The sequence below is a fragment of the Lonchura striata genome, chromosome 18, assembly GCF_046129695.1.
Source record: "Lonchura striata isolate bLonStr1 chromosome 18, bLonStr1.mat, whole genome shotgun sequence".
Taxonomy (NCBI): Eukaryota; Metazoa; Chordata; class Aves; order Passeriformes; family Estrildidae; genus Lonchura; species Lonchura striata.
In genome coordinates, this window is record NC_134620.1 from 5,531,651 (window position 1) to 5,557,897 (window position 26,247).

Sequence of the window (26,247 nt, forward strand, 5' to 3'; positions counted from 1 at the left end):
GTAAGGGCTGAGTCAGAGCAGCAGAGAGCAGGAGGAATGGCCCTTGCAACAGGCAAAAGTCAAGGTCGGGTTTGTGTTTGCATTTTTTTCTTGTTTGGTTGGTTTTTTATTGCAGTTTTTTACAGTGCCTAAATCTTGTCCTGCCAGAGGTCAACACTGTGTGTGGAAACCTCCAAGTCCTTTCCTACAGCTCTGCCCACCCCAGGAGGAGGAGAAAAGTAGGATCTGAAACTCAGGTTGAAAAACATTACTAAAAAAAGCAGGGGAAACCAGCCTCCCTTGGTTTGGTGTTTGTTTTTCCCTCAGGCTTTGCTTGCACTAAACCCAGTGTATCCCTGGAGCACTGTGTCCCCTGTCTGCCCGCGGTGCCATCAGGGACAGCCCTTCCAAGGACAGATGTGTGCCAGGGCTGTGGCAGTGCCACCCTGGGGCTGAGGAGGGCCAGCTGGAGCTGAGGAGGCAGAATTCCCCTGCCGTGCCCCTGAGCTGGCGCTTCCCCATCCTCTGGTCCTGCCAGCGCACAGAGCTGAGGTTTGGGTGCTGCTGCTGCCCGGAGTTCCCTAAATGACTGAAGAGAGCGAGGGGAGGGCATGGGCACTGCCAGCTCCTTCCCAAAGGGCGGCAGGGGCCGAGGGCCGGGCTGGCAGCTCCAGCAGCGCGGGGAGGTCGCCGTGCCCTTGTCCCCGGGGCTGCGTGGGGAGGCAGAGCGAGCTCCGGGCCGGGTCTGCGGGGACGCTCAGGGCGCGGGGAAGTGGATGACCCTGAACTCGGTGAGCAGGGCCAGGCACAGGAACAGTAGGTAGTAGGCGATGAGGCAGAGCCCGTAGGCCTTTCCCAGCTGGAAGCACTGCGCCGGCACCGTCACCAAGGAGAAGGCCAGGCTCAGCCCCAGCGCCCCGGCCAGCACCCACACCAGCGAGCTGTCCGGCTCCAGCTGCGGGGACAGGAGGTGATGTGGGGTGACATCGGGTCCTGCCGCCAGCCCGGCCCGCGTCCCCGTGGCACCAGGCCTTACCTTCACCAGCGGCTGGCTGCTGCTCATCTGCAGCAGGCAGCCCAGCCCCACGCCGACCAGGATGTCTGCGGCACGTTCAGGACGGACACACGGCACAGCTCGAGGGGGCAACAGCACTGAGCCCATCCCTCTGCCCCATATCCTCCTTCCTGCACCCCTGGCTGAAGCGTTCTCTCTCTGTGCTGAATACAGCCCTGAGCACTCGAGAGGCTTCACCCAAAACCCACCGGAGCGAGGCACAGCCCCCTCCCCTCCTTCCCTTTGGCAAATCCCAAATCTGCCACGCTCCTGCCCAAACTCCCGCCCAGCTGGGGCAGCTGTGGGGACAGGGGGGTGCTGCTGGCTCTGGCTCTGCCCTTCCCAAATCCCTCCGTCCCCTTGCCCTGGGGGAGCGCTGCAGCCCTGGGATGGATCCCGCTGCTCTCCAGGGATCCCGCAGCACAAGGGGCTCTCCCTGGGCTGCAGGCAGGGCACCTCGGGCAGCTCCTGCCCCCCGTGCCAGCAGGCTGGCCCTGGCATGCACAGGATACTGAAGATGATGCCCCCGAAGCAGGCGGAGAAGGCCATGCGGGGATAGCCCTGCCGGGCCATGGTGAGGTCGGAGAAGGTGTCTGTGGAGGGACAAAAGGAGACCTTGGCCATGGCAAGGGGACCCCAGGGCGTGCCAGGGGGGCACTGGGAGCAGCAGAGCCCTCACCCCCGATGCTGTTGCCCCAGGCCAGCAGTGTGAGGCCCAGCACGGTGTTGCTGAGCTGGAAGATGATGCCCAGGGTGCGCAGGATGTTCACCAGCTCCGTGGCCGCGGCGTTGATCCACATCGTACTGGCCAAAAACCCAAGGAAGGCAAACACCTGACAGGAAGAGGAGAGAACTGGTCCCTGTGTACATCCCACAGGACCCTGCACACCTCCTGGCATCCCTCCTGGGACATTGGGAACTGGGAGAGAGCTCCAGCTTCCTGCTCTGCCCCAGGACCCTCAGCCCAGGCTGGAGCAGGCTGTGCCAGTCCCTGGTGGGCGTTCAGGGCTGGGGGACACCTTACACAGTGGTACTTGGGGGGCTCCTCATTGCTTGTGGTGATGAAGATGATGAGGGCCAGGGCAGAGGCAACCAGTGTGACCAGTGCCCAGACTGGGAAGACACCTTGGATCTGGTACAGCCCATCTGCACATGGTGGGGAGAGGAGGGACAGAGAGGCTGGGACAGGATCCCACCAGGCTTGAGGTGGACGTAAAGCCTTGTCACCTAATGCCACCTCTGCCCTACACCCTCACAGAGCTGCTCCCCTCCGTGCCTCAGTTTCCCAGACAGGCCAGGCCTGCTCCATTTTCCCCTCAGGACTTGGATGCTGGGGGACCCAAGCCCCCCAGCCTTGTGAGGGTGTATCCAGCTGCAAACCAGCTGCAAACACAGCTCGGCTCTCCCCTGCCCATCCCTCCTCCCCACACTGGGGAGCCAGCTCTGATAGGCTCTGCAGTCCCCAGGGCTTTGGTGGCCATCTCAGCCCTGTCCCCTTCTGGAAGCTGGGGCTGCCCAGGCTCTTACAGGCGCCTGACTTCAGGGTGAGGATGCAGAGCAGGGGGCTGGTGAGGATGTGCAGGCAGTTGAGGGGTCTCCTCCAGTTCAGGTCATCCTTGTCGGGGTCCACAACGGGGACGGTGAGCAGCAGCAGCAGCTCCACGGGCACCTGGCACGGGGACACCCACCTGGGACACCCTGCGAGGTGCCCCATGACCTGCTCCCAACCCCACCATCCCCACCGCAAAGCCCCGGGGGACAGAGCCTCCAGCAGGGATGGGGCTGCCCCTCGGGGGGCTCCTCCTGGCTCGTGGTGCCCCCTACTCACCCTGAAGGCCTTGAAGAGCCGCCAGTACCAGGGCTTCCTCCTCCACCTGCGGCAGTCCAAGGGGTTGAGGGCCGAGGCGAGGATGCGCAGGGAGGTCTCCCGGGAGGGCAGCAGGGGCCGGTACTCCTCCCCTGCCAGGGCCCACGGCACTGAGCGGGCTGGGGGCTCCCTGTGTGTCCCCAGAGAGCTCCCCTTGCCCCGTGGGCTGTCACCCCACGGGCTCAGCCACGCCTGCGGGGTTCTGGGACCGCTGAGGACGGAGCAGAGCCAGGGAACCACGTACCATAGTCCCCGCTGCTCGTGCTCGAGGGCTCCGGCTCTTCCACATCTGTCGGCATCTCTGCGGGGAAGAGGAGCAAGCAGGACCACTGGGAGGGCACCCCAACATGCCGGGGGTCCCACCCCAGCCGGGCAGCCCTTACCTGGCTCCCAGGCTCCGGGAGGGGCCAGTCCATCCCCGCGCTGCCGCCGGTGGATCCAGGTGCAGAGCACCACGGCGAGCACGTAGAACACGTAGAGCCCCAGGTAACCTGAGGCGGGCGAGTGATGGGGGGGGTCACGGCACCCCCAGGCTGCCCCCGGAGCACCCCCGGGCTGCTCCCACCACCCCCAGCTCCCACAGCGCTCACCCAGAGCCTCTCCCAGCCTGATCCTGCCCAAGTAGAGGATGACGAAGGTGAGGAAGACGGCCACCATGTAGAAGATGACATCCCTGAGGAAGGGCCTGGAGGCGGCCGTGAAGGGCTTGACCAGGGCGATGCCCCCGGCCACCACCGTGGTCACAAACACACCGGCACCTGCCAACACAGCGGGACTCTCTCGGGACACGGGAACATCCCACAGCTCCAGAATATCACCCTGTGAGGATGTGGCACTGTGGCTCCCTTACCAAAGACAGCCCCGATGGCCAGCCCTGCTGTCCGGGGGTCAGAGAAAGCCACCACAGCACTGAAGACATCGGGGGCCCCATTTCCAAAGGCCAGGAAGGTGACACCATGGAGAGGGGACGTCAAGGAAAAGCCCTGGTGTCCTCCTCCCCGTGGGGGAGCTGTGTACTCCTGCCTAGAGCCAGCACATGACCACTTGTCCTGCTGTCACCTCCAGCTCGCCCTGCCAATAGGTGCTGAGGGGACACAAAGTGACCCTGTCATGGCCAGCTCCCCTGCCCTGCCCCCACATCCCTCCTGTGATTTGCCAAGGATACTGCCACGTTGTGGGACAGCTTCAGGTTGGTGGAGATGGCTGATAAATTGGGGCAGAAGCTGGAAGGGCAGAAATGGAGACACAGAGAGGTGATGGTGCTACTTGGGGACCACGGGGCTCCTGGTCACCCTGGGGACAGTCCCCTCCTCTGTGAACCACTCACAACTTCTCTGCTGTCACACCGAGGATGATGAACAGGTACAGGAGCCAGAGAGCCTGTGGGGTCAGGGGTAGCACAGAGAGGGGTCAGTGGGGTTCCCACCATGTGCCCCCACAGCAGACCATCTCCAGCACCGCCCTTTCCCATCCTTACATAGAGGGTGACAGCCAGGGGCAGCAGCCGGGGTGGGAACACACAGAAGACCCCATCGAGGTAGTCGAGGAAGCCCCCGTCCAGCCGGCAGTCGGGGTTGCTCCGGATGAAGTGGCACCACTCAGAGCTGTTGTGCTTCCAAACCTCCCAGCACTGCCGAGCAGAGGGGAGGGTGCCTGGCCGGGCCCCCCGAGCACCCACCGCCCTCCCCGAGGGCTGCCACGGCCACCCCGAGGGGACACGGCCACCCCGAGGGGACACGGCCACCCACCGCCCCCACAAGCGCTGCCGTGGGGCTGCTTTGGCAGGTCGCTGTCATCCCTGCCTCGATTTCCCCACCTGAGCCACACGTGCGTGGGTCGAGGGCTGTGGAAAGCCTTGTCCCCACCCCATCCGTGTCCCCACAGAGCCCACACCCACCCCGGGCCGTGGGAAGGCGCCGGCCTGGCAAGCAGAGAGGTTTTCGGAGGAAAAAGCAGCAGCGGAGGAAATCCTGGTGAGATCCCTGCTGCGATGGCGGGGACATGGAAGCAGGGACGGGACGGGACCCCAGCACCCCGGCAGCACCCAAATCCCTCCCGGCATCCCCCCCAAACCCCACCGCAGCCCCCAGACTTACATCCAGGCCCCGTACGTGGCTCAGAGCATCCCCGCCCGGAGGGAGCGTGTGCCCCGCGTCCAGCAGCTGCGGGGTCCCGGCTGGCAGTGCCCCGGCCAGGCTGAGCACCCCGGCCAGCCCCGTGGCCCCCTGCCCCATGGTGCCCGGTCCCTGACGGGGACAGCCCCGGGGACACCTACCACCGGCAGCGGTCCCCGGGGACGGAGAGCGGGGGCTGCCCCCGGAGCCCCATCCCGCGCTCCCCGGGCGGGGCCAGGAGGGGTTAAAAATTAATAATTAAATTGGAAATTATAGTTAATGCTAAAAATAATAAAACCGATAAAAAAGCAGAGCCTCCCGCGGGCAGGTTGCGCTACGTCCCCGCCGGGGGGGTTCAGCCCGGGGACACCCCGAGAGGAGGGAGGGGGAACGGCACCCACACCCCACGGACAAGGACCAGGGGACCCGAGGGCAGAGAGGGGACAGCGAGGGGACAGAGAGGGGACAGAGAGGCCGCGGGACGGGCGGGGACAGGACCCCGGCGGGCGCGGCGGATGCCGGGCGGGGATGCGGGGATGGATGGGGGTACCCGGGGACCCCACCCGCGGCGCGGCCCCACCGTGTCGCCGCGGCCCCGCCGCCGTGCGCGGCCGCTGAGCCCTGCCGGCCCCCCCGCCTTAAAGGGGCCGCCACCCTCCGCCCTTAAAGCGACAGCGACACTCTCCAGGCGGCTGGCGGCTGCCCGCCCAGAGGGGACACACGCGGCTCTCTGCTCCGTGCAGTCCCTCTGAGGCCGGGACACCCTCCCCGAGTGCTGCGGGCACCCACGGCCCCACGGGGGGACCCTCTGAGCACGGGCGGGCGCAGCGCAGCCGCGGCCGGGATGTGTCCCGTGGTGGGGCAGCCTCGGCACCCACAGAGCGCGGTGCCGGCGGTCCCGCACCCCACAGACACCCCACATGTGGGGTGTGGGGGGCCGGTGGCCCTCTCCGCACCGGTGTCCCCAGCTCCGGGACACCCCAGCCTGAAGCGTGCCCCGTGCAAGCGCCGTGCCCTGTTTGTGGGGTGCAGGCTGGCCCCCACGGCCGGAGCCCCACGAAGCGCGTGGGATTCAAAGATCCATTTCCCACCCTGGCCCGTTCCCCCCCGAAGCAGCGTTCTGCATTCTGCCCGGAGAGAGGCGAAAGGAATTGCGCAAGGCCGGGGCTGCGGCGGCCCTGGGCCCGAGAGAAGCGGCAGCACCCGGTGTGCGCCCCCCGCCCCGGGCGCAGGGACACGCCGCGGCCGGGCCGCTCGCACCGGGGGCCGCGCGTGTCCCGCACTTCTCCTGAGGGCGTGGGGCTGGGAGAGAGGCGGGATGGGAGCGTGGGTGCGGGTGTGGGGCTGTGGGGTGGCACTGTGGGGTGGCATGGGGGGAACAGGGGGTGCTGTGGGGGGCTCGGGGGTCCCACGGCCCCGGCGCGATGGGGGCGTGGCCACGCCGCAACCCCGCCCCTTTCCCCGCCCCGTGTTGGCGATAATGCGGGATGTCACTGTGGGGGCGTGGCCAAGAGTCACCCCGCCCAATCCTGCCCCGCCCCGCCGATCAAATGGCGCGCTGGGGGCGTGGCCACGCCTCAAGCTCCGCCCCGTTCACAGCCTCGTGTGGGCGTTAATTGGGGGAGGTGTCGCTTTGGGGGCGTGGCCAAGAGACGCCCCGCCCAATCCTGCCCCGCCCCGCCGATCAAATGGCGCGCTGGGGGCGTGGCCACCGCGAAGCCCCGCCCCGTCCATCCCCGCCCCTCAGTGTCCCGCCATGGCGGCCGCGCGGGCGCTGCTGCTGTCCCCGCTGCTGTCCCCGCTGCTGTCCCTTCTGCTCTCCCCCGTCCCGGCCGGCTCAGCCTCGTCCCCGGTGCCCCGCAATGTCTCCGTGCTGCTGGAGCCCGGCTCCGAGCGGCTGCGCGTCCTCCCCGGCCGCCACCCCGGCGCCGTGGCCTGGGCCAGCCTGGATGACCGCATCCCGCACGTCGGGTACGGCCCGTGCGGGACGGGACGGGGCTGGGGCGGCCGCGGGGGAGCCGCGGTCGGTGGGGAGCCTCGTCCCACCCGTGCCCGTGTCCCCACAGCTGGGCCTTCCTGGAGGTGGCCACCAACGCCTCGTACAATGACAGCCTGCAGGCCTACGCGGCCGGGCTGGCCGAGGCCGCGGTCAGCGAGCAGGTGAGGGGGGCCTGCAGGGGAGCGAGCCTCGGCCGCTGCCCGGCCGGCCCCGCGCTGACAGCGCGGCCCTGTCCTGCCCCACAGCTGATGTACATGCACTGGATGAACACCATGGTGGGCTACTGCGGCCCCTTCAAGTACGAGAGCGAGTACTGCCAGAAGCTGCGCGGCTACCTGGAGGCCAACCTGGCCTGGATGGAGGAGCAGATGGCGAAAGGGCACGACACCGAGTACTGGCACCAGGTGAGGGTGGGGAGCCCCCAGCAGGGGAACCCCCTGGATGCTCCTGGGCCTGTAACCCCAGAGGGTAGTGCAGGGCAGCGAGCTGTCCTGGCCCAGCTCCAGGTAGGATGACAGGTATGTGGTCATCCTCCTTCCTGGGTGAGTAGAGGAGACTCGTGACTTTCTCCTTGCCAGAGCCTTGCATGCTGCACTCGCATGCTGCAGTTGGGGTGCACAGGAGGTGGCTTTGTCACCCTTGGCTGTGGGTGCTGAGTCATGACCTTGCTGACAGTGACGCTTCCCCCCCTGTGCCTCTGCAGCAGCACTGGGACCCAACTGGTCTGCTCTGTGCCCTGGGTGAATGAGGGAGCCTGTTCCCCAAAACCTCTCAGCCTGCCTCCTCACAGGAGCCGGGTGACAGCTCTGTCCCTTGTCCCCAGGTGCGCCTGGCCCTGCTGCAGCTGAAGGGGCTGGAGGACAGCTACAATGGGCGCCTGGACTTTCCCAGGGGCAGGATCACCCTGGCACCCTTCGGCTTCCTGTAAGCTCCTTCTCAGAGGTGGGGGAGAGTTGTCCCAGGGTTTGGAGTGCTGTGGGGACAATTCCTGCATGTCCAGGAGCAGCCAGTTCTACTCTCAGTCTACTTTGTCCACCTTTTCTGGGCATTTGTCTTCTGCTGCTGGGGCAGGTCGGAGCCAAGGCAGGTTGTCCTCTTCCTCACCCCATGGGCTGGGTGGTGGGTTCCCCCCACAGTCCCTGCCTCAGTTTCCCCACTGCTGTGCTCCCCCTTTCCTCCCTGCTCATGCTACCAGGGTGCTGCCAGCACAAGTGCCTGCACTGGGGTGTGGTGGAGATGGACAGACAGACAGAGAGCTCTGAGCCAGCTCAGCTCCAGACCTGGGGCATCCCTCACCTGACATCTTATGCCTTGCTTCCCCCCCAGGCTGCTGCAGCTGGGGGGTGACCTGGAGGACCTGGAGTCTGCCCTGAACCGCTCCTCCCCTCAGCATGTCCTGGGCTCGGGCTCCTGCTCGGCCCTGGTGAAGTTGCTGCCGGGCCAGCGGGACCTGCTGGTGGCCCACGACACCTGGAGCTCCTACCAGGCCATGCTGCGCATCATCAAGAAGTACACGCTGCCCTTCCGCACCTCGGCCGGCGGTGCGTGGGCTGGGCTGGGGGGGCTGCGCCTCACACCCCCCTTCTGACACTCTGCATCCCCCCTCCAGGCAAGTCTCAGATCCCTGGGAGCGTCCAGGTGTTCTCCTCCTACCCCGGCACCATCTTCTCCATGGATGATTTCTACATCCTCGGCAGCGGGTTGGTGAGTGGGTCTGTTCCTCAGGCACCTCTCCCCGGCCCTGCTGCCCTCCCCACCGCTCCCTGCCCTGCAGGTCACGCTGGAAACCACCATTGGGAATAACAACCCGGCCCTGTGGAAGTACCTGGAGCCCCGGGGCAGCGTCCTGGAGTGGCTGAGGAACATCGTGGCCAACCGGCTGGCCCGCAGCGGGCCCGAGTGGGCCGCGGTCTTCCGACGCTTCAACAGCGGCACGTGAGCGGGGTGGGATGGGCCTGGGAATTGGTCCTGGAGGGATGGTGGTGCCTTGGGAAGGCTGCCCTAGAACAGAGGCTGGACAGAATTAAAGAATAAAGCGGGGATTTATTAAAAGCCTCGATGGATCTGCCTTGGGCTGCACCCAAGGTGGACCCAAAATGGTCACAAAAATGGATGACTGGTCAGGAGGTCTCTCACTTTTATCAGTTCTGCTCCATTTTCACATTGGAGTTAATTGTCCAATTACAGCTTTAGCTTATGCAGTCCCATCCTTCTTGTTTTTCTCTCTTCAGTCCATATTGCTTGTGCTCTTGGGCCTGAGATTTGGATCATTTGTCCTTGGCCCCAAGGTAGAGAAGGAATTGTTTTGTCTAGCTACTCTGTACAGAGGGCTCACCATATCTTAATATGAAGCTCAGAACTACACACTAAAGCAGCACAGAATCTGAAAGATATAAAAGCTAAAATTTAAGCCATCAGTGGGATTGGATGGAGGGTGCCCAGGCTGCCAGAGGGATGCATCCCTTGCTCTCCATGCCAGGTACAACAACCAGTGGATGGTGGTGGACTACAATGCCTTCACCCCGGGCAGAGCAAGCCCGGCACCGGGCGTGCTGACAGTGCTGGAGCAGATCCCGTGAGTGGCTCCAATTCCTCCCTGAGCCCCTGCTGTCTCCTCTCTCATCCCTGTGGGTTTGGGAAACCCTGAGGGTGGTGCCTGCCCAGCCCAATGGGTGGTCACAGGGCAGTGGGGCCTGTGTGTGGCTAAAGGCTCTGGGGGTGCTGGTACTGAGGTGATGGGTGCCCAGCACCTCTGTCTGGGGTGGTAACCCCTCAGTGGGGACCCCCAGGATGTGTTCCCCCCAGCCCAGCATGTCCCCCACTATCCCCAGTGGCTTTTTCCCCCCTCTGCTCTGACCAGTGCTCTTCCTCCCAGCACAGGGGCCTGGTGGTGGTGGCTGACCAGACAAAGCTGCTGTACCAGCAGGGCTACTGGGCCAGCTACAACGTGCCGTGAGTGCCACCCTGCCCTGTGGCCTGCCCTGGAAAGAGGGGCAGGGTGCTCACCTTGCACCCCCTTGGTGCCAGCTTGCTGGGTTCCCCCACCCCAGGTACTTTGAGGAGATCTTCAACGCCAGTGGGAACCTGGAGCTGGTGAGGAAATACGGTGACTGGTTCAGCTATGACAAGAACCCTCGTGCCCAGATCTTCCGCCGGAACCAGACGCTGGTGCACGATTTGGACTCCATGATCCGCCTGATGCGGTGTGTGCTGGGCACCCCCAAACCCGCCTGCTCCCCCAAGGAATTTCCCATGATCCGTGGGCTTTTTGCACATCTTCACCGTGGCTCTGTGCCCTCCCTTCTTTCTGCAGGTCCAACAACTACCTGCAAGACCCTCTGTCACGATGCCAGGGCTGTGACCCGCCCCAGAACGCCGAGAACGCCATCTCCGCCCGCTCCGACCTCAACCCTTCCAACGGCACCTACCCCTTCCCTGCCCTGCGCCAGCGCTGCCACGGCGGCATCGACATGAAGGTGTGCCAGCCGGGCAGGCCTGCAGGGGCTCCTTCTGGGGCCGTGCAGCCCCTTCCCGGGGCTGACTCGCTGCCCTGCTTCGTGTCCCCACCTGCAGGTCACCTCCTCGGGCATGGTGCCCACCTTCGGGCTGGTGGCGGTCAGCGGCCCCGCCTGGGATGACGTGCCACCCTTCCGCTGGAGCGCGTCCCCCTGCAGCTCCCTGCTCCACATGGGCCACCCCGACCTCTGGACCTTCCCCCCAGTCAAGGTCCACTGGGACTGAGCAGGCGCTGGTCCCGTCCGTCTGTCCGTCCGTGGGCGTCTGTCCTGTGGGGGTCTCAGCTCTGTGTAACAGGGTTCCCCCTGTTCTCTCTGCCTCTCAGGGACCTGGCTGTGCTGCACAAGCCCAGCGTGTCCCCTCCCTGCCATGGGGCTCTCCAGGCTCTTCCCTGGGTGCTGAAGCCTGGTTTGGGGGGGCTCTTCCCAAAAAAGGGCCATGCTGGGAGGCTGGGGCTCGCCCTGAGCGCAGGCAGGAGGGCAGTGAGCTGGTTTGGCTGTGGTAAATAAAGTGCTCAGTGCTGGTGGCTGTGCTCTGCTCCCTGCTGAGGTTCTCTGGTGGCTTCTGTTAGGGTTGGGCTCAGCAGGGTCTTGTCCCCTCCCCATTAACAGGGTGATCTGCTTCTCTGCTGGTGGGAGCCTGTGTGCCCACTGGGGCCGGGCTTGTGGGGTGCAGGCTGTGAAGGCTTCTCTGCTGTGGGATGGGGGACCCCACTGCTCACCCCCCAGGAGTGGGAGACCATCCTCATGCCTTTTATCTTCCTTTCCTCTGGCACCTGTGTGCCCAAAAACCCGCGGTGCAAAATCCTCTTAGGCAGCTCCCTTGATCCCTCTGGCTCGTTAGGAATAACGAGGTCATTACCGGGGGATTAATGAGCTGTGCCTCGGCAGCGCTTTGAAGGCATCAGGTTCCCACCGGGGCTGGGGGCCTCTGGGGGCCACGGGGGGCTGGGAGGGAGCGTTTCTGGGCAGTTGGGGTGCTGGCACCCCAAAAACTGATGGGTGCCCTGGGGAAGCTGGGGTGCCATACCCCACTGTGCTGGGACAGATGGCAGGTGTTTGGGATGGCAGAGCCTGTGTCCCCTCATGTCCCCACGGTGTGTGGGCTGCTGTGGAAGGAGGGGCTGGTTTTGGGCTCCCTGTGCCTCAGTTTCCCCAGACAGATCGCCCACACTGGGTGAGGGAGCAGCAAGGAGGAACAGGGCACGCTGGAAATGCCACAGTGTTTTCAATTCCCTTTGTTTGCTTCCTTAAAAGTGGAAAAACAAACAAAAAGTTGTTAAATACCATCCCAGCTGTTGCCACAGTGTCAGCCAGGGACGCTGGCCAAGGGAAGTGACCAGGTGACAGCTTGGCACGCCTTCCTCATGGCAGGGATGGAGCCAAAGGGCAGCAGAAGAGACACAGGGAGGTGGGGTGAAAAGTGACCCTGGAGCACCCCAGGAAACGTGGTGTCCTCCCAAGGAGGTCTCCAGCCTCATCCCTGTGAGCTGGGGGAGGCTTTTTGCCCCCCTTTCCAGCTCCTGCTGCTGTCCCACCCTCATGGAAGTGGCTGCAGTCTCTGCCTACTGTGAGGTGGGGGTTCACCCCAAAGGCCCCCAGAGGGACTGGAGCTGGGTCCCCCCCGATGCCCCCGTCCAAGAAATCCTCCTCATTGCCCTCCTTTCCAGGCCCCGTGTCCCAAAGCAGCGTGGCTCTGCAGAGGGGCGGTGCTGTGCCCTGCTGCTCTCCTGGGAGCCCAGGGAGGCTGTGGGAAGCAGGGATGGTTTGTGGGCACCAAAGATCAGCCCCGTGAGGAGCAGGGCAGCCCCAGAGCTCTGCCCCTGCTCGCTGCCTGCCAGCAGTGGTGCTCTGGGGGGTTTTGCAGCACAGTTTGGGTCAGGGCACCAAAATCCCATATTCTGGTTTCACTGCTGTGTGCCTGGCACTGGGGCAGAACCAGGCACAGTGTGGGGTTCCCAGTGCACCCCGTTTGGGGTGTGTTGGTTCCAGTGCAGTGTCCCCTCCTTGGGACTCCTTGTGCCCTCTGCTTCCAGGCTGCTTCAGCTTGGCCAGAGCAACAGAGGAACCTCCTGCGGCTGCGGGGCTGCGTTCCAGGGCTGGCCCTTCCTCCAGATCCCACCTTCCTCCTCCTCCCTGCCTGCTGTGGGCAGAACCAGCCCCTCAGAGCACAGGTAGGGCTTTTACCCTGGGGTGTCACCGGGGCTGGGTGCCAGGGAAGGGTCCCAGAGGAAGGGAGGGGGCTCTGCCTGCTTTGCCTGGGGGTTGCTGGACCTTGGGTCTGGGCCAGCCTCTGGCTGGGTCGCTTGGGACAGCCCCTCTCTAAGGGATCTTTGTCTGTGGGGTGCCTGGTATGGCCAGCTGGAGCGGGGGGCTCATCCCGGGGGTCTCACCCAGCTGGAGGGGCTGAGCCCCCTGGGATGGGAACCTTGGAGAGGATTGAAGGGCTGCCATGGACGGGGGTGAGCAGAGTGGTGTAATGGCTTGTTTGGAGGAAATGAAAGGCATCTTGGCTGGGGTTTTGGGGTGTGCAGGCTGCCCTGGCTACACCAGGGGTTCAGGGACAAAATCCTAAAATCTGCTGGTCCGTGTTTTTGTCCAGTGCAAACCCTTGAGGGCCCCTAAAATAATTTGTGAGCTGCCTTTCCTCTTCCCCCATCTCCTGGGAGCCCACATGCCATCTCCCGGGCACTGAGAGCTGCTGGGGTCTGGCTGGCAGGGCCACACGTGTTTGTCCCCGCGGGTGGCCCGGCCGTGCCCGGCCGCCCCGGGCAGCAGCGCAGCCTGGAAAACAAACAGCAAACAAAGAGCCGGGCCAGTGTCCGACCTCTGCCCCTTGCCCGGCTGAGCACGGCCACCTGGGGACACCGGCACGGCCCCTCGGACGTCACCGCTCCCTTCACCGCTCCCTTGGTGTCGCGCAGGCTCGGCGCTGGCCGAGGACACGCCACGAGGTCCCACGGGCCACCAGGTAATGGCCAGCCCGGCTTACAGGACAGGCTGTGCACGGCCACCTGGGGACACCGGGGCTCTGGGGACCACGAGCATGGAGGAGGGGGTGGCACAGCCTGGGATCTCCCTGGGATCTTCCAGGGAGAGCTGCTGCATCCTGGAGATGGGAGGGGACACTGGGGACAGCCCTGTCCCTGCCGGTGTTCCGCACCGAGCCCGGAGTGGGCATCGGGGCTGCGGGGGGGGACCCGTGGGGAGCAGCTGGTGACTCCAGCGCCTCTCCCTGGCAGAGCATCCGTTGTCAGGCCATGGCAGCCCAGGCAGTCGAGGGCCAGAAGCCCTTCCACATCGTTTCACCCGTCCTGGAGAGCCTGTCCCTCTCCAAGGCCGTGGGCACCAAGGTCTTCATGAAGCTGGAGAATGTCCAGCCCTCGGGATCCTTCAAGATCCGGGGCATCGGGCACCTGTGCCAGGATGTGAGTGTGGGCATGGTGCGTGCAGGGGGCTGCTCCTGCCCTCCTGGGGGGCACCGTGGGGGGACACAGCCGTCCCCTCCCCTCTTTCTCTCCTGCCTTTCAGGCTGCCAAGAAGGGCTGCCGCCACTTCGTGTGCTCCTCAGGTAACTGCATCCCGAGCTGGGGGGATGCTCCTGAGGAGCCCGGGGATGTGCAGGGGTGGAGCCTTGGCTGATCCCTCCGTTTGCCCAGGAGGGAACGCGGGTCTGGCAGCCGCCTACGCGGCTCGGAAGCTGGGGCTGCCCATCACCGTGGTGGTCCCCAGCAGCAGCGGCCCCACCCCCGTGCGCAAACTGGAGGAACTGGGGGCGACAGTCGAGGTCTACGGCAAGGTACCCCCAAAAGTGGGGTCTGGGGGGTCCAGAGAGGGCTGGGCCTGACCACAACTGCTCGTTGGTGCTTGGCAAACCCCATCCCAAAACGTTCCCCTCCTGCGTGCCCTGCACCCCAGCATCACAGCAGGGTCACCCCGGCATCCCTCACTCGTTCTGGTGTTCCCCAGCCCCGCAGGGACAAGGGACCCATCCCGGGGTTGTGAGGGCCCTGTGGAGCCCTGCTGAGCGCCCCCTTGCCCCACTCAGGTGTGGGACGATGCCAACAGCAGAGCCCAGGAGCTGGCTAAGACAGAGGGCTGGGTCAGCATCCCCCCCTTCGATCACCCCTTGGTGTGGTGAGTGCTGCCCCGGTCCCCGTCCCCGGGATCGTGGGGAGCCCCCGGGCTGCATCCTCCTGCCCCCACCCCTGCAGGGAGGGTCACGCCAGCCTGGTCCGGGAGCTGAAGGACTCTCTGGAGGCCAAGCCAGACGCCATCGTGGTGGCGGTGGGTGGCGGGGGGCTGCTGGCCGGTGTGGTGGCCGGCCTGCAGCAGGTGGGCTGGCAGGATGTCCCCATCATCGCCGCCGAGACCCTGGGAGCTCACAGCTTCCACGAGGCGCTCAAAGCCGGCCGGCTCGTCACCCTGCCCGACATCACCAGGTGAGCAGCGGCCGTGCGGCGAGCCGGCGGGGCTGGCCGAGGTGTCCCCGCCCTGACCGCCTTGTCCCGGCCTCGCCAGCGTGGCCACCTGCCTGGGAGCCAAGACGGTGGCGGCGCGGGCGCTGCAGTGCGCCCGGGAGTGCCCGGTGCTCTCGCAGGTGGTGGAGGACGCGGAGGCCGTGCGGGCTGTGGAGCGGTTCCTGGGTGAGCGGGGTGATGGGGATGGACTCTGGGGGCCGGGCGAGCTGTCCCGCCGTGGCTGCCCCAATGTGGCCCTGCTGTGTCCCCGCAGATGAGGAGCGGATGCTGGTGGAGCCGGCGTGCGGGGCTCCCCTGGCCGTGCTCTACTCGGGGCGGCTGCGGCGGCTGCAGAGCGAGGGGCGGCTGCGGAGCCCGCTGCGCTCCGTGCTGCTGGTGCTGTGCGGCGGCAGCAACATCCACACGGCCCAGCTGCGGGCCCTGAAGAGCCGCCTGGGGCTGCCGTGACCCCCGCGCCGGGCACGGCGTGTGGCACGGCCCGCCTGGCACGCTCCGCTTGCTTGCCTTCCCAAAGAACCGAAATAAAGCCTGGGGACGTGGGGCCGGGCTCCTCACGCAGCCTCTTGCAGGGATGGGGAAACTGAGGCACGGGGGTCGCACTGCAGGCAGGGTGGTGCCCGTGCCGAGGGCGGGACTGGGGCACATCCCGCTTTTCCCCTGGGACATGCCAGGTATTCTCCTCTGCAACCTTCCTCCCCCCCTCACCTTCCTCCCCTGCTCCTCCCCAGGCTGCTCGGGCTGCAGCTCCCCACCTCAATTAGCAAGCGCTCCCTCTCTGACTAATTACTTTGCTACTGTCTTTATGCATTATTATTGTAATGATTATTAATTATTACAATCCTCTCCCGTTCCTGCCACGTTGGCTGTGGCCAGACGAGAGAAACGCTCTTGTTACGGTGATTTATCCACGGGAATCCCCGGCCGGGTTTAACAGCTGCGGGCTCCGAGGCGCTCTAACTTGTGGAGGGGATATACCCCATCCTAAACCCCCTAAGGTCCCTTTTTCACCCCCCATCCCACTTTTTTCCCCATTCTCCCTTTCCCCCAGGCTTTCCTGCTCTCCCACATTTCCGCTCTGTAGCGCTGTGTTTGCTTTTAGCCCTTTGCTGTGGCGCCTCCTGGGGTATTTTTCGTGTCCTCCCAACATTTCTCCTCTCTCCTTCCTCCCCTGACGGGTGATGCGGGTTTTGCTGCCGCTGGTGCCCCCCAGCCCCACCTGGTTCCCCTGCTGAGCCCGTGCCCTGTGATGCTGAGCGGGGAGAGAAACCTTTTGCTGTCCCCAAACCCCTCTCATCCTCCTTCCTTTTTGGAGCAGAAGGGTGCCAGCCCCAGGGGCAGCTCGCCACATCCCCCCACAAAGGCCTCTCCCCTGGCAGCCCCCCAGAAACCCCTCCCTGCCCCCAGCCCCGTGGCCCTGGCCCTCCCACCGCTCAGGCCACCTTCCCAGGTGCTTCGTGGAGGCCAAACCCCCATAAATCAAAACTCTGCCACTCCATCGTGAGCAATACCTTATGTAAAAAGGTGTTTCCAGGGAGCACCAAAGGCTGGAGAATCCTATTACGAGGTACACTATTAATTATAAGGAGTCAGCCCAACCTACTCCAGCTATTTTTTATCCCAGGTCCAAAACCTGATTACTTTCCACCTTCTGCAGACCTTCCCTCTTAAAAAAAAAAAAAAAAGGCAAGAAGGTCAGAAGAAGAAGAAAAAAAAAATAAACCAAAAACCAAACCGAATAGCATTGGTGTTTGCCCAACAGCTTTTAAAAAGGAATTTATTCCCGTGGTTCTGCTCGGGGGTGGTGTCAGGGCAGTCAGGAGCTCTCGATGGGGACTCCTCAGCACAGAAGGGTCATTGCTGGTGGTGGCATGGGCGTGACTGTGGGGTTGGGGTGACCCAGCAGGGAGCTTTTCCCCTCTTCAGGAGGGGACACTTGGCCTTTGGGTGCCAGCTGGGGGCTTTGGATGTCCCTGGCAGGGATGTGAGGTGCAGGGCGGACAGGACACCCTTGTGGGGCAGCAGGAGACAGGCAGGAATCCTGAGTGCTGCTACCTTCCCGGGACCTCTGAGGTGATGGGGACCCCGGGTTTGGCTTCTGCACAGCTCCTCTGTGCCAGGGAATTATTCCCTGGGATCTTCCCTGCTTGGATGGCTGCTCCTGCCGAGTCCCATCCTCCTGCGAGCCTCCAGCCTGGGAGGTGGCAGCTTGGAGCATCATCCCCAATCCCTCCTGCAGCCTCTTCTATCCAGGTCTCACAGATGGGGAGTCCCAGCAGCCTAAAAACAACCCTCAGCTCTGTGCCTTGAATTTTGAAATAATAATAATAATATGAATAATAATGATATTAATAATAATAATAATAGCAACCAGTGTTCACCCAGTGATTGACCATTTTATACTCCTCAAAATGATGCTGTGAGTGGGTTATTTACCACCACATCGCCCTGTCCTTATGAAAATTCCCCATTAGCTGCTAACACCGACAACCTGGAAGTGCTGGAGCCCAGGGGAGCAGCCAGCTGTGCTCCTGCCTCAGTTTCCCCATTTGGGAAAAGGGGAGGTGTTTTTCCTGGGGTTGAGGGAACCCCAGTGTCCCTGCTGGCCCCAGCTCCTGGCTGAGGCTCGCTCGGGGCTCAGCGTGGCTCCTTGGCCACCCTGCTATTAATGCCAGTAATGGTAAAGGAAGGATAAATTCCACCACTTGGCTGAACAGAGAAAATATGCAGAGATGTGGCTGGCTTTCCATAAATCATCGGTGCTCCGTGCTACAACCGAGCCAGGACTTAAAATTCAGGTCAGGAGAGAGGGACTCTCATAAGCCAGCAAGGGAAGGTAATTTATTCTGTTTATATCGTTTTACTGCAAGACAAGGAGCCGGGGGGGGAGAGTTGGGGGGGGGGGAGGGGGGGGCGAAAAACTCTGCCATGATTTTGCATTTTAAATATTAGTTCAGAGCTGCAGCCTGCCTGGGACTTTTTATTTTTATATCTCAAAGGATAGAAAGCAGGAGAGAAGGGTTAGGGGTGCTGGGGTGGAGACCCCCCTCCCCCTTCCTGGCGCCAGAATGCCCAGGGAAAATGGGGAAAAAGCTGCTGATGGCGCTGCTGAACCCCCACTTGGGGTGTCCCCCCAACTGAACCCCGAGGCTGCTCTGCCAGCAGGGCTGCAGGTGCCCCTGGGCTGCTCTGGGAGGGTCTTGGGTGCCCCCCGGGAGAAAGAAACTGTGCATTGTGCTGCGGGGAAGGGGCTGAGCTGGGAATGGAACTGGGGGGACTGGGGGGAACTGGGGAGCGCTGGGGTACGGGGTGGAGGTGCAGCAGCATCACCTTGTCCAGGTGCACCATGGCTCACCCGGGGCACTGCTCCCCCAGAGCCCGGGCAGCATCTCTCACGGGCTTGTGTTAAAACAAACTAAAATAAAATAAAATGAAAGGGACCAGGTGACCGAACAGTAGGTAACTAAAAGGTTTTTTATTCACATTGAACAACAAGAGCCATTCACACTAACAGCCTCCGCAAGAGGCAGCGGGGACAGGAAACCCACGACGCTTTCAGAAAACAACTTTTTTCTTTCCTTTTCCATTCTCCTTCCTTTTGTTCCCCCCCCTCTCTCTATGCTCTCACCCCCCCCCCCCCGCCACCCCGGTGCCATCCCCTCCCTGCCTTCAAAATAGAAAAACTCGGAGCCTCCGATGACTAAAGTACAATAAATAATCAGTAAACACAAAAACATACTTTATTTGTTTCTCCTTTATACAAAATAAAGAAACTAGAAGCAAAAACTATAATACATCCTTAAATTGGCGGAGCCTCTGGGAATCGTCGGGGCGGGACTCGGCGTCGAGGCTCGGGTGAAATTTCTGCGGCTGTGGTTGGGTCGGTTTAGTTCTGGGGTTTATTGTTTGTTTGGGGGTTTTATTTCGTTGCTGTTGGTTTTGTTGTGGTTTTTTATTCCTGCTCCTGCCTGTTCCACCACGTGGGAGCCCAACCTCAGCCAGTCACTGGGGCAGCCCCGCACAGCCCCCTCCTCCCCACCGCCACAAACCGAGCCCACCTTCTCCTCGGGGGTGAAACGGGAACAATAAAAATGAGGGCAGGGAGGGGCCGCGGGGGGGGGGGGGGTTATTCCTGCTATTCCCCATTCCCCCCCTTCCTGTGGTGGGGGTAATTAAAAAGGACGCTAATTAGCAGGGGAGCCCTGCCGCAGCCCCTCCCCCGGTGCCGCCGGGGCGGTGGGAGCCGTGTCCAGGCGAGTTCAGCTTTGGTCCGAGAGGCGCTGGTCCCGCCGCCGGCGGGCTCTGCAGGGCTGGGCACCTTTCCTTGCCCCCCAAAAGAGTCGGGGGGACGGTGCCGGGATGTGGGAGGTAGCGGGGTGGCCCCAAGCTCCCGGGGGGTGCGGGGATGGGGAGGACGGGCGGATGCCGGGATGCGTTTTGGCATCTGCGGGAGGGCTTTACCGGCCCCTGCTGCGGGGCGAGGAGGGGGACACGCGTGGGCTGGGGGGACCAGGGGGGGTTTCCCCCTGCGCACACGCACACGCGTGCCCGGGCCGGGCCTACCACACCGCCGCCTCGCTGAGCTCCGGGTTGGGGTGCGACAGAGCCCCGCTGTAGCCGCTATTGCTGGACATGGAGAAGGGCGGGCTGGGCCCCCCGCTGAACACCTCCCCCGGGATGGGGTGCAGCGAGCCCGTCATCCCCGGCTCGGGGCTGGGGGTGTCGGGGTGCGAGATCATATCCGTGTACCTTTGGTTTTCTGAGGAGTGGTGTCCGCTTAGGGGGGGCTCCAAGGGTCCCAGGGGTGTGGAGCCGGGTCCTGAGTTCTGAAGGTAGCTGGAGTCGGCCGGGGACTGGGCTTGGGAGGGCGGCCCGTGGGGGAAAAAGTCATAGTTGCCTCCCGGCCCGTAGTAGTCACCTTGGTAATCTGCGGGGAGGGAGGGGAAAAAAGATGGATATGGTCTCCTGGAGGTAAAAACCACCCGAAATCCCGCTGCGCCCCAAGCCCTCGTTGTCCCCTCTAAATCCGCCCTGTGCCGTCCCCTCCAAAACGTTCTGCTAGCTCCCAAAGGACGGCTGGGATTTAAATCCCACCTGAGAGGAGCGAGCCCGTCCTAAGAGCTGCACTGCCCATCATCCTCTCTTTGCCCAGCCTGGAGCGAGGGAGGGCAGGGGATCCGGGCTGGGAGAGGTGAGGGGCCGGGAAATGGGCTCAGTTTAGTGCTTAATTAATAGAGGGGGAAAAAATTAACATGCACATATTTATGTGTACGTATATAAAAAAGGAATGGGGGAAATATAGATATAAAAAAGGATGGGCAAAAATAAATATAAAACGGGAAAAATTTATATAATGGAAAAATGTATATGCACATTGGAGAAATTATATATAATAGGACAAAATGTATTAAAAATATATATATAATGTGGAATTCATATGTTTGTTTAAGCAGCTTGGAAGTGATCTAGAAACTAACTGCAGGGCAACAAGGGGTGCCGGGGAAGCTCCCGGTCAGATGGAAGGCTTTGAAAATGCAGCTTTTGGGGGGGCTCTGCGGGGAGCTGGGGGAGAGGGGAGGCGCGGGGCCGCCCCGCTGCGCCCATCCCGTCCCGCCGGGGCGGCCGGCCCGCACTGACCTTCCATATGCTGCGGGCCCGGGCGGTAATTGGAACAAATGCGGCCTGAAAGGGGGACAAAAGCCCCGCAGCTGGGGCTTTGTTCGCGGGAGAGGGGCCCCGCAATGCCGGGGGGTGCGTGGGGCCGGCCGTGCGTGTGCGCGGCTGCGGGCACGCGTGTGCGCACGGGCGGGGGAAAGGGGAAACCCGCGGGGAGCGGGGTGGGAGGAACAAAGGGCAGGAGTGGGGACAGGGCAGGGACCCCGCGGGCCGTCCCTCACCTCCGTAGTACGTGTAGGGCGTGGAGCCGAGCATCTCGGACTCGTCGAGGCGGCCGCCGAGGGGCCGCATCCTGCGCGGGCTGCGGAAGAACGCGTGCCGGCGGGCGCCCAGCGCGCTCAGCTGCTTCATCCGCCGCTCCTTCGACCGCCGGTTCTGGAACCACACCTGTGGCCGGGCTGCTGTCAGTGCCCACCGCGGATGGGCGAGCACGGACCCCTCTGGCTCAGCGGCATCCCGTCCCCAAAGTCTGCGCGGGGAAATCTTGCACCCACACACGGCTTTTCCAATATCCGTTTTTTTTTTTTTTTTTTTTTTTTTACCAACATCGAGCCCCCCCTTCCTGCTGCAGCTGCCTCAAAAAGTAAATGGGGACACCGCACCCCACAAATAACCAGGCTATTTAAAACCCTGTCCCTCCTTCCCCCAGCTGCACATCCTCAGCCTCTCTGTCCCTGCAGCTGGAAAACGCAGGAGGGGGAAATTTGGATATGGACATGGATTTGATATGAATATGAATAGGGGAAAGAAGGAAGGAAACGTGGAAGAAAAAAAGGGGATAGGACTCTGGATCACGGCAGAAAACGGGGAGCAGGGGGATGAGCACCTGCGGCAGCCGGCAAGGATTCAGAACAGCCGGCGGTGAGGATGGGAATAAAAGGAAAAGGGGGGATGTGGCCGCCTCTCCACGGGCATTGCTTCTTCCGAACCGCACGCCTCAGCAGCCTGGTGGGGCGTCTGGATGATTGTCTCACTCCCCCAGGGATGGGGCAGCTCAGGGGTACGAGCACAGCGCTCTCCCGCGGGACTCGTGCTCCCCTCTGCCAGGAGCCGCGAATCGCAGCTCCGCTACCGGCAAAGCCGGAGAGTCCTCCCCTATTAATGCCTCTATTAAAGCCCATTAATCCCTACATTTCCGCAGGGATTTTCTTCACGGGGCAGTGCGGTGAGGAGGTGCCGGCTGCCTGCGGAGCGCGATGGATGCTGCTCGCAAGCGCAAGGCTGGAGCATCCATCTCCCGGCACGCCGGGGGTCCTGCTCGGCCCCGCGCAAAACCTCGTCTTTTGGGAATGGTTTTCATCCCTTCCCATGGCTGGGGCATCCCCGCTCAGCCACGGGAGAGTGGGGTGGCTGCAGGGCTGGGCCTGAGGTGACGCTGGCAGGGGATAAATGGGGTTTGAACGTTCCCACTCCCACTGCCCTGAAGTGTCCGGGCTCCCAGCGGGAGCCGCTGTCCTCCCCCGCGGTGGGCTGGGCTGTCCTACCTGGATGACTCTCATGTTGAGGCCGGTCTCCTGGGCCAGCTGCTCCCGGATGTGGCGAGTGGGTTTGGGGGTGGCGGCGAAGGCAGCTTTGAGGGTCTCCAGCTGCTTGGCTTTAATGGTGGTGCGGGGCCCCCTCCGCTTGGTGCCCGAGTTCTGCTCCTCGTTCTCGTTGTTGGTGGTCTCCTTGTCCGAGGAGGTCGAGTTGTCCGTTTCCTTGGTGTCGTCCTGCATGGGGTCCTGGAGATCCGGGGACAAACTCCTGTCTGTACATGAGGACACTGTAAAGGAGACCCAGAGAGGAAAGGGGGGGGTGGATGACTTAGGGGAGAGATTGACCCCCCCCTCTCCTCTGTCCTCCCCGGCCCGCCTGCCTTCCAGGAGAGGGGCTGGCGGGTGCTGGAGAGCCGCAAGGGGTGCAGAGGCCTCTGCCCCCCTGGTTCCCCTAAAGCATCGCCCCCCAACACCACGCGGAGCTCCGGGCGGGCGCCGCCCGCTCCAGCCCTGTGCACCGTGTCGTGCCGGCGGGGGGAGCAGGGCAGGGGGTGACCCCCGGGCCCACCGCTGCCCCCCACGCTCCCCCTCTCCTCCCCGTGCCGGGAAGCGGGATGCGCCGCTGGGAAAAACGCAGACCGCTCCCTGCGGAGGTTTTGGGAGTCCCCCCGGTCGCTGCCTGGAGCCTGGCTCACCCCCCGCCCCCAGGCACCGTGCTCCCCCCGGGGACCCTGCAGGCGGCACCCCCCCAGGCCAAGCTCTACTCGCCTCGCTCACAGCAGCGGCCCCACTGACTGGCGTGGCAGGATCCGGCCCCGGGTGCTGGACGGAGAGAGAGCCCACGGAAGGGGGTGAGCAGGGGCGCCCGGCATGGCTGGGACAGCAGGAGGGGGCCTGGCCCTGCTCTCCTGACGCAGAGACAGCTTCCAAGGAAGTCAAATGGGAGCTTTGCCTCTGGGTGAAAGGAGGCGAAGGATCAGGCCCACGGCGCGGGGGGACCGGGCACACTCGCAGGGGGGGCTCTGGGGAGTGAGGGGCTCCCTGGGCGGATGGGGGCTCCCCCCGACCCGCGGGAGCCGAGGCTGGAGCGGGGAGCTCATCCCACGCGTGTCCGCGTCCCACGTGGGGGTGTCACGGAGGCTGCCACCCGGTTCCAAGCCTTTCACCCCACATCACTCCCTCCCCCGGCGGATCAACCGGCTGCGGGGTGCAGCCCCTCACCCCACAGATCCAAACCTCCTGCCCGGCCGGAGCTGCCTCCGCCGGCAGGTACCGGCGGCTCGGGGCTTGTGCCGGCGCTCTCGGCGCTGCCCCTCGGGCCGGTGCCGGTGGCAGGGATTACCGGGGGCTCGGGCTGGCCGCGGGGTGCAGCCCCTCACCCCACAAATCCACACCTCCTGCCCGGCGGGAGGAACCGACGGCGGGAACGGAGCGGTGGGCGGGCTGAGCCGCTCGTACCTGAGTTGAGGCTGCCTTCCTTCAAACTGGGAGAGTTCAAATAATCCTCTTTGCAAACAAATTTGTTTTCGTCGATGATATAGAGTTCCTCGCCCGTGGACAGCTGCTTGTTGCAGACCATGCAGGTGAAACAGTTCAGGTGAAAGACTTTATTCCGGGCTTTCCGGACGAGGTCGCTGGGAGAGATCCCTTGGGAGCAGCCGGCGCATTTGGTACCAAACCTCCTGGGAAGGGGGAGAGAAGCAAGAGCTGGAGAGGGCAGAGACGGGCTGCGGCGGGGCTGGGTGTGCGCTGCTCCCGACCCCGCTCCTCCAACCCCACCTGGTCCTCCAGCCCGTCCCGATGGAAGATTGGGGGAGCAGGCGAACCGCACCTTTGGGGCGAGGATGAGGAGAGCCTTCATCCCTTCATCCCCGCGCAGCCCTGGCGCTGGGCTGCGGGCACAGCGCGAGTTTGGGGTGTCCCCACCCGCGGGGGACACGCACGAGAATCCTCGCCCGGATTTGGCTCCAGAAGGGACGCGCGGGAGGGGAGAGCGGCCGGGGGTCCCCTCCGCGCTCCGCGGGGCAGGATTTCGTTTCAGCCGGTGCCTCCCGGGAGGGGAACGCGGGGCTCCGGCCTGAAAATCCCGTGGGGAAAACGGGGCTGATCGCGGCCAGAGACGGAAAAAAGGAGCGGCGGGTGCGGGGATCGGAACAACGGGCGGGAGCTGCGCTCCCCAAAGCGTCCCGTAGTCCCAAGCCCCGCATCCGGTCCCCAGCCCGTCCCGCTCTCCCGAGGAATTTTTTCAGGTCGGGAAGAGTGCTTAGTAAATCTCTCTTCTTTCCCAGAGTGGAGGTTTAGGTGTGTTTTGGGGGTTTTTGTTCCCCAGGAGATTAAAAAAAATTTTTTTCAGTGGATATGAATTGGCTGGGAACCATCTCCCAAGGGAAGGGAAAGAAAAAAAAGGGACAAAACCAACAACCAAACCCTGCCACAAAACAACCCCCAAATGCCCACAAAAAAAAAAAAAAAAAAAAAAAAAAAGCAACAACAGGAACAAAACATAAAACCCATAGCAAAATAAAACAACAACAAAAAAATTCCAACAAAGCCCCCCCAACCAACCGAACAAACAAAAAAGAAAATTACACAAGAAAAAAAAAAACAACTAAACGAGCAAAAAATAAAACTAACCCCCCAAACAAACAAAAAAACCCCCACAGAAACAAAAAATCTGCCCGCAAAACAGGGAGCAGGGGCTGTCCCCGAGGTCCCCGGGGGGCGCCCACGCAGGGTCCCCCCATTTTCCCCTCGGGCCGCGGCACCACTCGTGCCCGTGTCGCTGCCGGCCGTGACGTTGATGGAGTGCGGGCATTAGGAGCCATAAGTCACGGCCCCCTGGGCCACGCCGCCCCTCATTTCCTCCCGCACCTTATCGCGGTCATTAGGGGCGTTTAAGGTGCGGGGTCCCCGGGGGGCGGGTTTGGGCACGGTCCCCACCGGGGCCTGCGGTGGCGGAGGGGAGCGCGGGGAGCCAGGCCGGGCCGGGCGGGCACACCGCGGCTGCCCCGGTGCCACCGAGGCCTGGCACGACCGGGCGGGCGGGGGCAGCGGCCCGGGGCTGGGGGGATGTGGGGACATGGGGACATGGGGAGATGGGGACGTGGGGACGTGGGGACGTGGGGACGTGGGGACATGGGGACATGGGGAGATGGGGAGATGGGGAGATGGGGACATGGGGAGATGGGGACATGGGGACATGGGGAGATGGGGAGATGGGGAGATGGGGAGATGGGGACATGGGGACATGGGGACGTGGGGACATGGGGACGTGGGGACGTGGGGACATGGAGAGATGGGGAGATGGGGAGATGAGGACATGGGGAGATGGGGAGATGGGGAGACGGGGACATGGGGACATGGGGACATAGGGACATAGGGAGATGATGGGGACATGGGGAGATGGGGACATGGGGAGATGGGGACATGGGGAGATAGATGATGGGGACATGGGGACATGGGGACATGGGGCACAGCCTCGCCGCCCCCACCGCCCACCCCGCCGCGTCCCCTCGGGGCTTCCCCGGGCCGGGGGCTGCTCCCGACGGAGCCGCGGGGCAGGGGCGGGAGAGACCGGAGGGGACCCCCCTGAGCTCCCCAAAACCCCGGGGACACCCCAGGGAGGCAGGGGAGTGCTGAGGAGCTCCGCACCTTCCGCTCCCCGTTGAGGTGGGAGTGAGGACTCACCTGAAAAAGTCATTTTTGCAGTAGAGTTTCCCTTCCCTGGAGAAGCATTTCTCGGTCAGGTTGCACTTGCACTCGCAGCACTGGACGCATTTGATGTGCCATGCCCTGTCCAAGACGTTCAGTAGGAACCGGTCCAAAATCGGCCTCTCGCAGCCCGCACAATGCACCATCATAACCTCCGCCGGGGGATGGAGACGCTCAAACGGAGAAGCCAGCCCCGCGCCGGCACACGGCGGCGGCAAAAATAGGAAAGAAACCAAAAACCAAACAAAAAAAAAAACCCCAAACAAACAAACAAACAAAAAGCAGGGGGAAATAATGCAAAAATAAAATACAATAGGAAAAAAAAAAGGCAGGAAAAAATAAAAATCAAATGAAATTAAATGAAAATAAATCCAATAAA

General features: G+C 63.2%; 4 protein-coding genes across 5 annotated transcripts; 2 read left to right on the top strand and 2 right to left on the bottom strand.

Annotated features, from left to right (window-relative positions):
• Positions 1-70: 70 nt before the first annotated feature.
• SLC8B1 (solute carrier family 8 member B1) lies at positions 71-5,210 on the bottom strand. Its single transcript, XM_077787156.1, has 15 exons — positions 4,997-5,210; positions 4,378-4,530; positions 4,228-4,280; positions 4,065-4,123; positions 3,751-3,855; positions 3,491-3,658; positions 3,284-3,391; positions 3,145-3,201; positions 2,862-2,992; positions 2,561-2,702; positions 2,058-2,179; positions 1,713-1,866; positions 1,546-1,626; positions 1,016-1,080; positions 71-934 (listed from the first exon to the last, which is right to left on the bottom strand). Exons 1-15 carry the CDS (start codon positions 5,132-5,134, stop codon positions 737-739), a joined length of 1,734 nt encoding a protein of 577 aa, XP_077643282.1. The 5' UTR covers positions 5,135-5,210; the 3' UTR covers positions 71-736.
• A 1,551-nt stretch (positions 5,211-6,761) lies between these two features.
• PLBD2 (phospholipase B domain containing 2) lies at positions 6,762-11,073 on the top strand. Its single transcript, XM_021549809.2, has 12 exons — positions 6,762-6,985; positions 7,081-7,174; positions 7,259-7,417; positions 7,837-7,937; positions 8,340-8,554; positions 8,623-8,717; positions 8,788-8,948; positions 9,493-9,588; positions 9,894-9,965; positions 10,064-10,216; positions 10,327-10,489; positions 10,587-11,073. Exons 1-12 carry the CDS (start codon positions 6,771-6,773, stop codon positions 10,752-10,754), a joined length of 1,692 nt encoding a protein of 563 aa, XP_021405484.2. The 5' UTR covers positions 6,762-6,770; the 3' UTR covers positions 10,755-11,073.
• Positions 11,074-12,684: 1,611 nt separating this feature from the next.
• SDSL (serine dehydratase like) lies at positions 12,685-15,760 on the top strand. Its single transcript, XM_021549857.2, has 9 exons — positions 12,685-12,702; positions 13,453-13,499; positions 13,771-13,956; positions 14,060-14,099; positions 14,188-14,327; positions 14,577-14,665; positions 14,743-14,970; positions 15,050-15,174; positions 15,263-15,760. The coding sequence occupies exons 3-9, from the start codon at positions 13,789-13,791 to the stop codon at positions 15,454-15,456; spliced, it is 984 nt and encodes a 327-aa protein (XP_021405532.2). The 5' UTR covers positions 12,685-12,702; positions 13,453-13,499; positions 13,771-13,788; the 3' UTR covers positions 15,457-15,760.
• A 3,764-nt stretch (positions 15,761-19,524) lies between these two features.
• On the bottom strand, positions 19,525-26,199 carry LHX5 (LIM homeobox 5). Of its 2 annotated transcripts, XM_077787303.1 has the most exons (6): positions 25,845-26,165; positions 23,616-23,839; positions 22,926-23,111; positions 22,167-22,444; positions 20,904-21,069; positions 19,525-19,933 (listed from the first exon to the last, which is right to left on the bottom strand). In XM_077787303.1, the coding sequence occupies exons 1-6, from the start codon at positions 26,015-26,017 to the stop codon at positions 19,566-19,568; spliced, it is 1,395 nt and encodes a 464-aa protein (XP_077643429.1). In that variant the 5' UTR covers positions 26,018-26,165; the 3' UTR covers positions 19,525-19,565. The 2 variants fall into 2 exon arrangements, with proteins under 2 accessions (XP_077643429.1, XP_077643430.1); XM_077787304.1 differs by lacking the exon at positions 22,926-23,111 and having other exon boundaries at positions 25,845-26,199.
• Positions 26,200-26,247: the final 48 nt, after the last annotated feature.

Bases quoted from the DNA above. Each gene is read 5' to 3' on its own strand.
- LHX5 (XM_077787303.1), bottom strand. From the start codon at position 26,017: ATGATGGTGCATTGTGCGGGCTGCGAGAGGCCGATTTTGGACCGGTTC. The intron at 23,112-23,615 runs GTACGAGCGGCT...CCTTTCACCCAG, and splicing joins GGAAGGCAGCCTCAACTCAG to AGGCAAAGCTCCCATTTGAC. The intron at 22,445-22,925 runs GCGAGTAGAGCT...TCTCCTTTACAG, and splicing joins GGGCCGCTGCTGTGAGCGAG to TGTCCTCATGTACAGACAGG.
- PLBD2 (XM_021549809.2), top strand. From the start codon at position 6,771: ATGGCGGCCGCGCGGGCGCTGCTGCTGTCCCCGCTGCTGTCCCCGCTG. The intron at 8,949-9,492 runs GTGAGCGGGGTG...TCTCCATGCCAG, and splicing joins CGACGCTTCAACAGCGGCAC to GTACAACAACCAGTGGATGG. The intron at 9,966-10,063 runs GTGAGTGCCACC...CCCCCACCCCAG, and splicing joins TGGGCCAGCTACAACGTGCC to GTACTTTGAGGAGATCTTCA.
- SLC8B1 (XM_077787156.1), bottom strand. From the start codon at position 5,134: ATGGGGCAGGGGGCCACGGGGCTGGCCGGGGTGCTCAGCCTGGCCGGG. The intron at 3,659-3,750 runs GTAAGGGAGCCA...CTGTGTTGGCAG, and splicing joins GGCCATCGGGGCTGTCTTTG to GTGCCGGTGTGTTTGTGACC. The intron at 2,180-2,560 runs GTAAGAGCCTGG...CACCATGTGCAG, and splicing joins CACCCTGAAGTCAGGCGCCT to ATGGGCTGTACCAGATCCAA.
- SDSL (XM_021549857.2), top strand. From the start codon at position 13,789: ATGGCAGCCCAGGCAGTCGAGGGCCAGAAGCCCTTCCACATCGTTTCA. The intron at 14,666-14,742 runs GTGAGTGCTGCC...CCACCCCTGCAG, and splicing joins TTCGATCACCCCTTGGTGTG to GGAGGGTCACGCCAGCCTGG. The intron at 15,175-15,262 runs GTGAGCGGGGTG...GTGTCCCCGCAG, and splicing joins GGCTGTGGAGCGGTTCCTGG to ATGAGGAGCGGATGCTGGTG.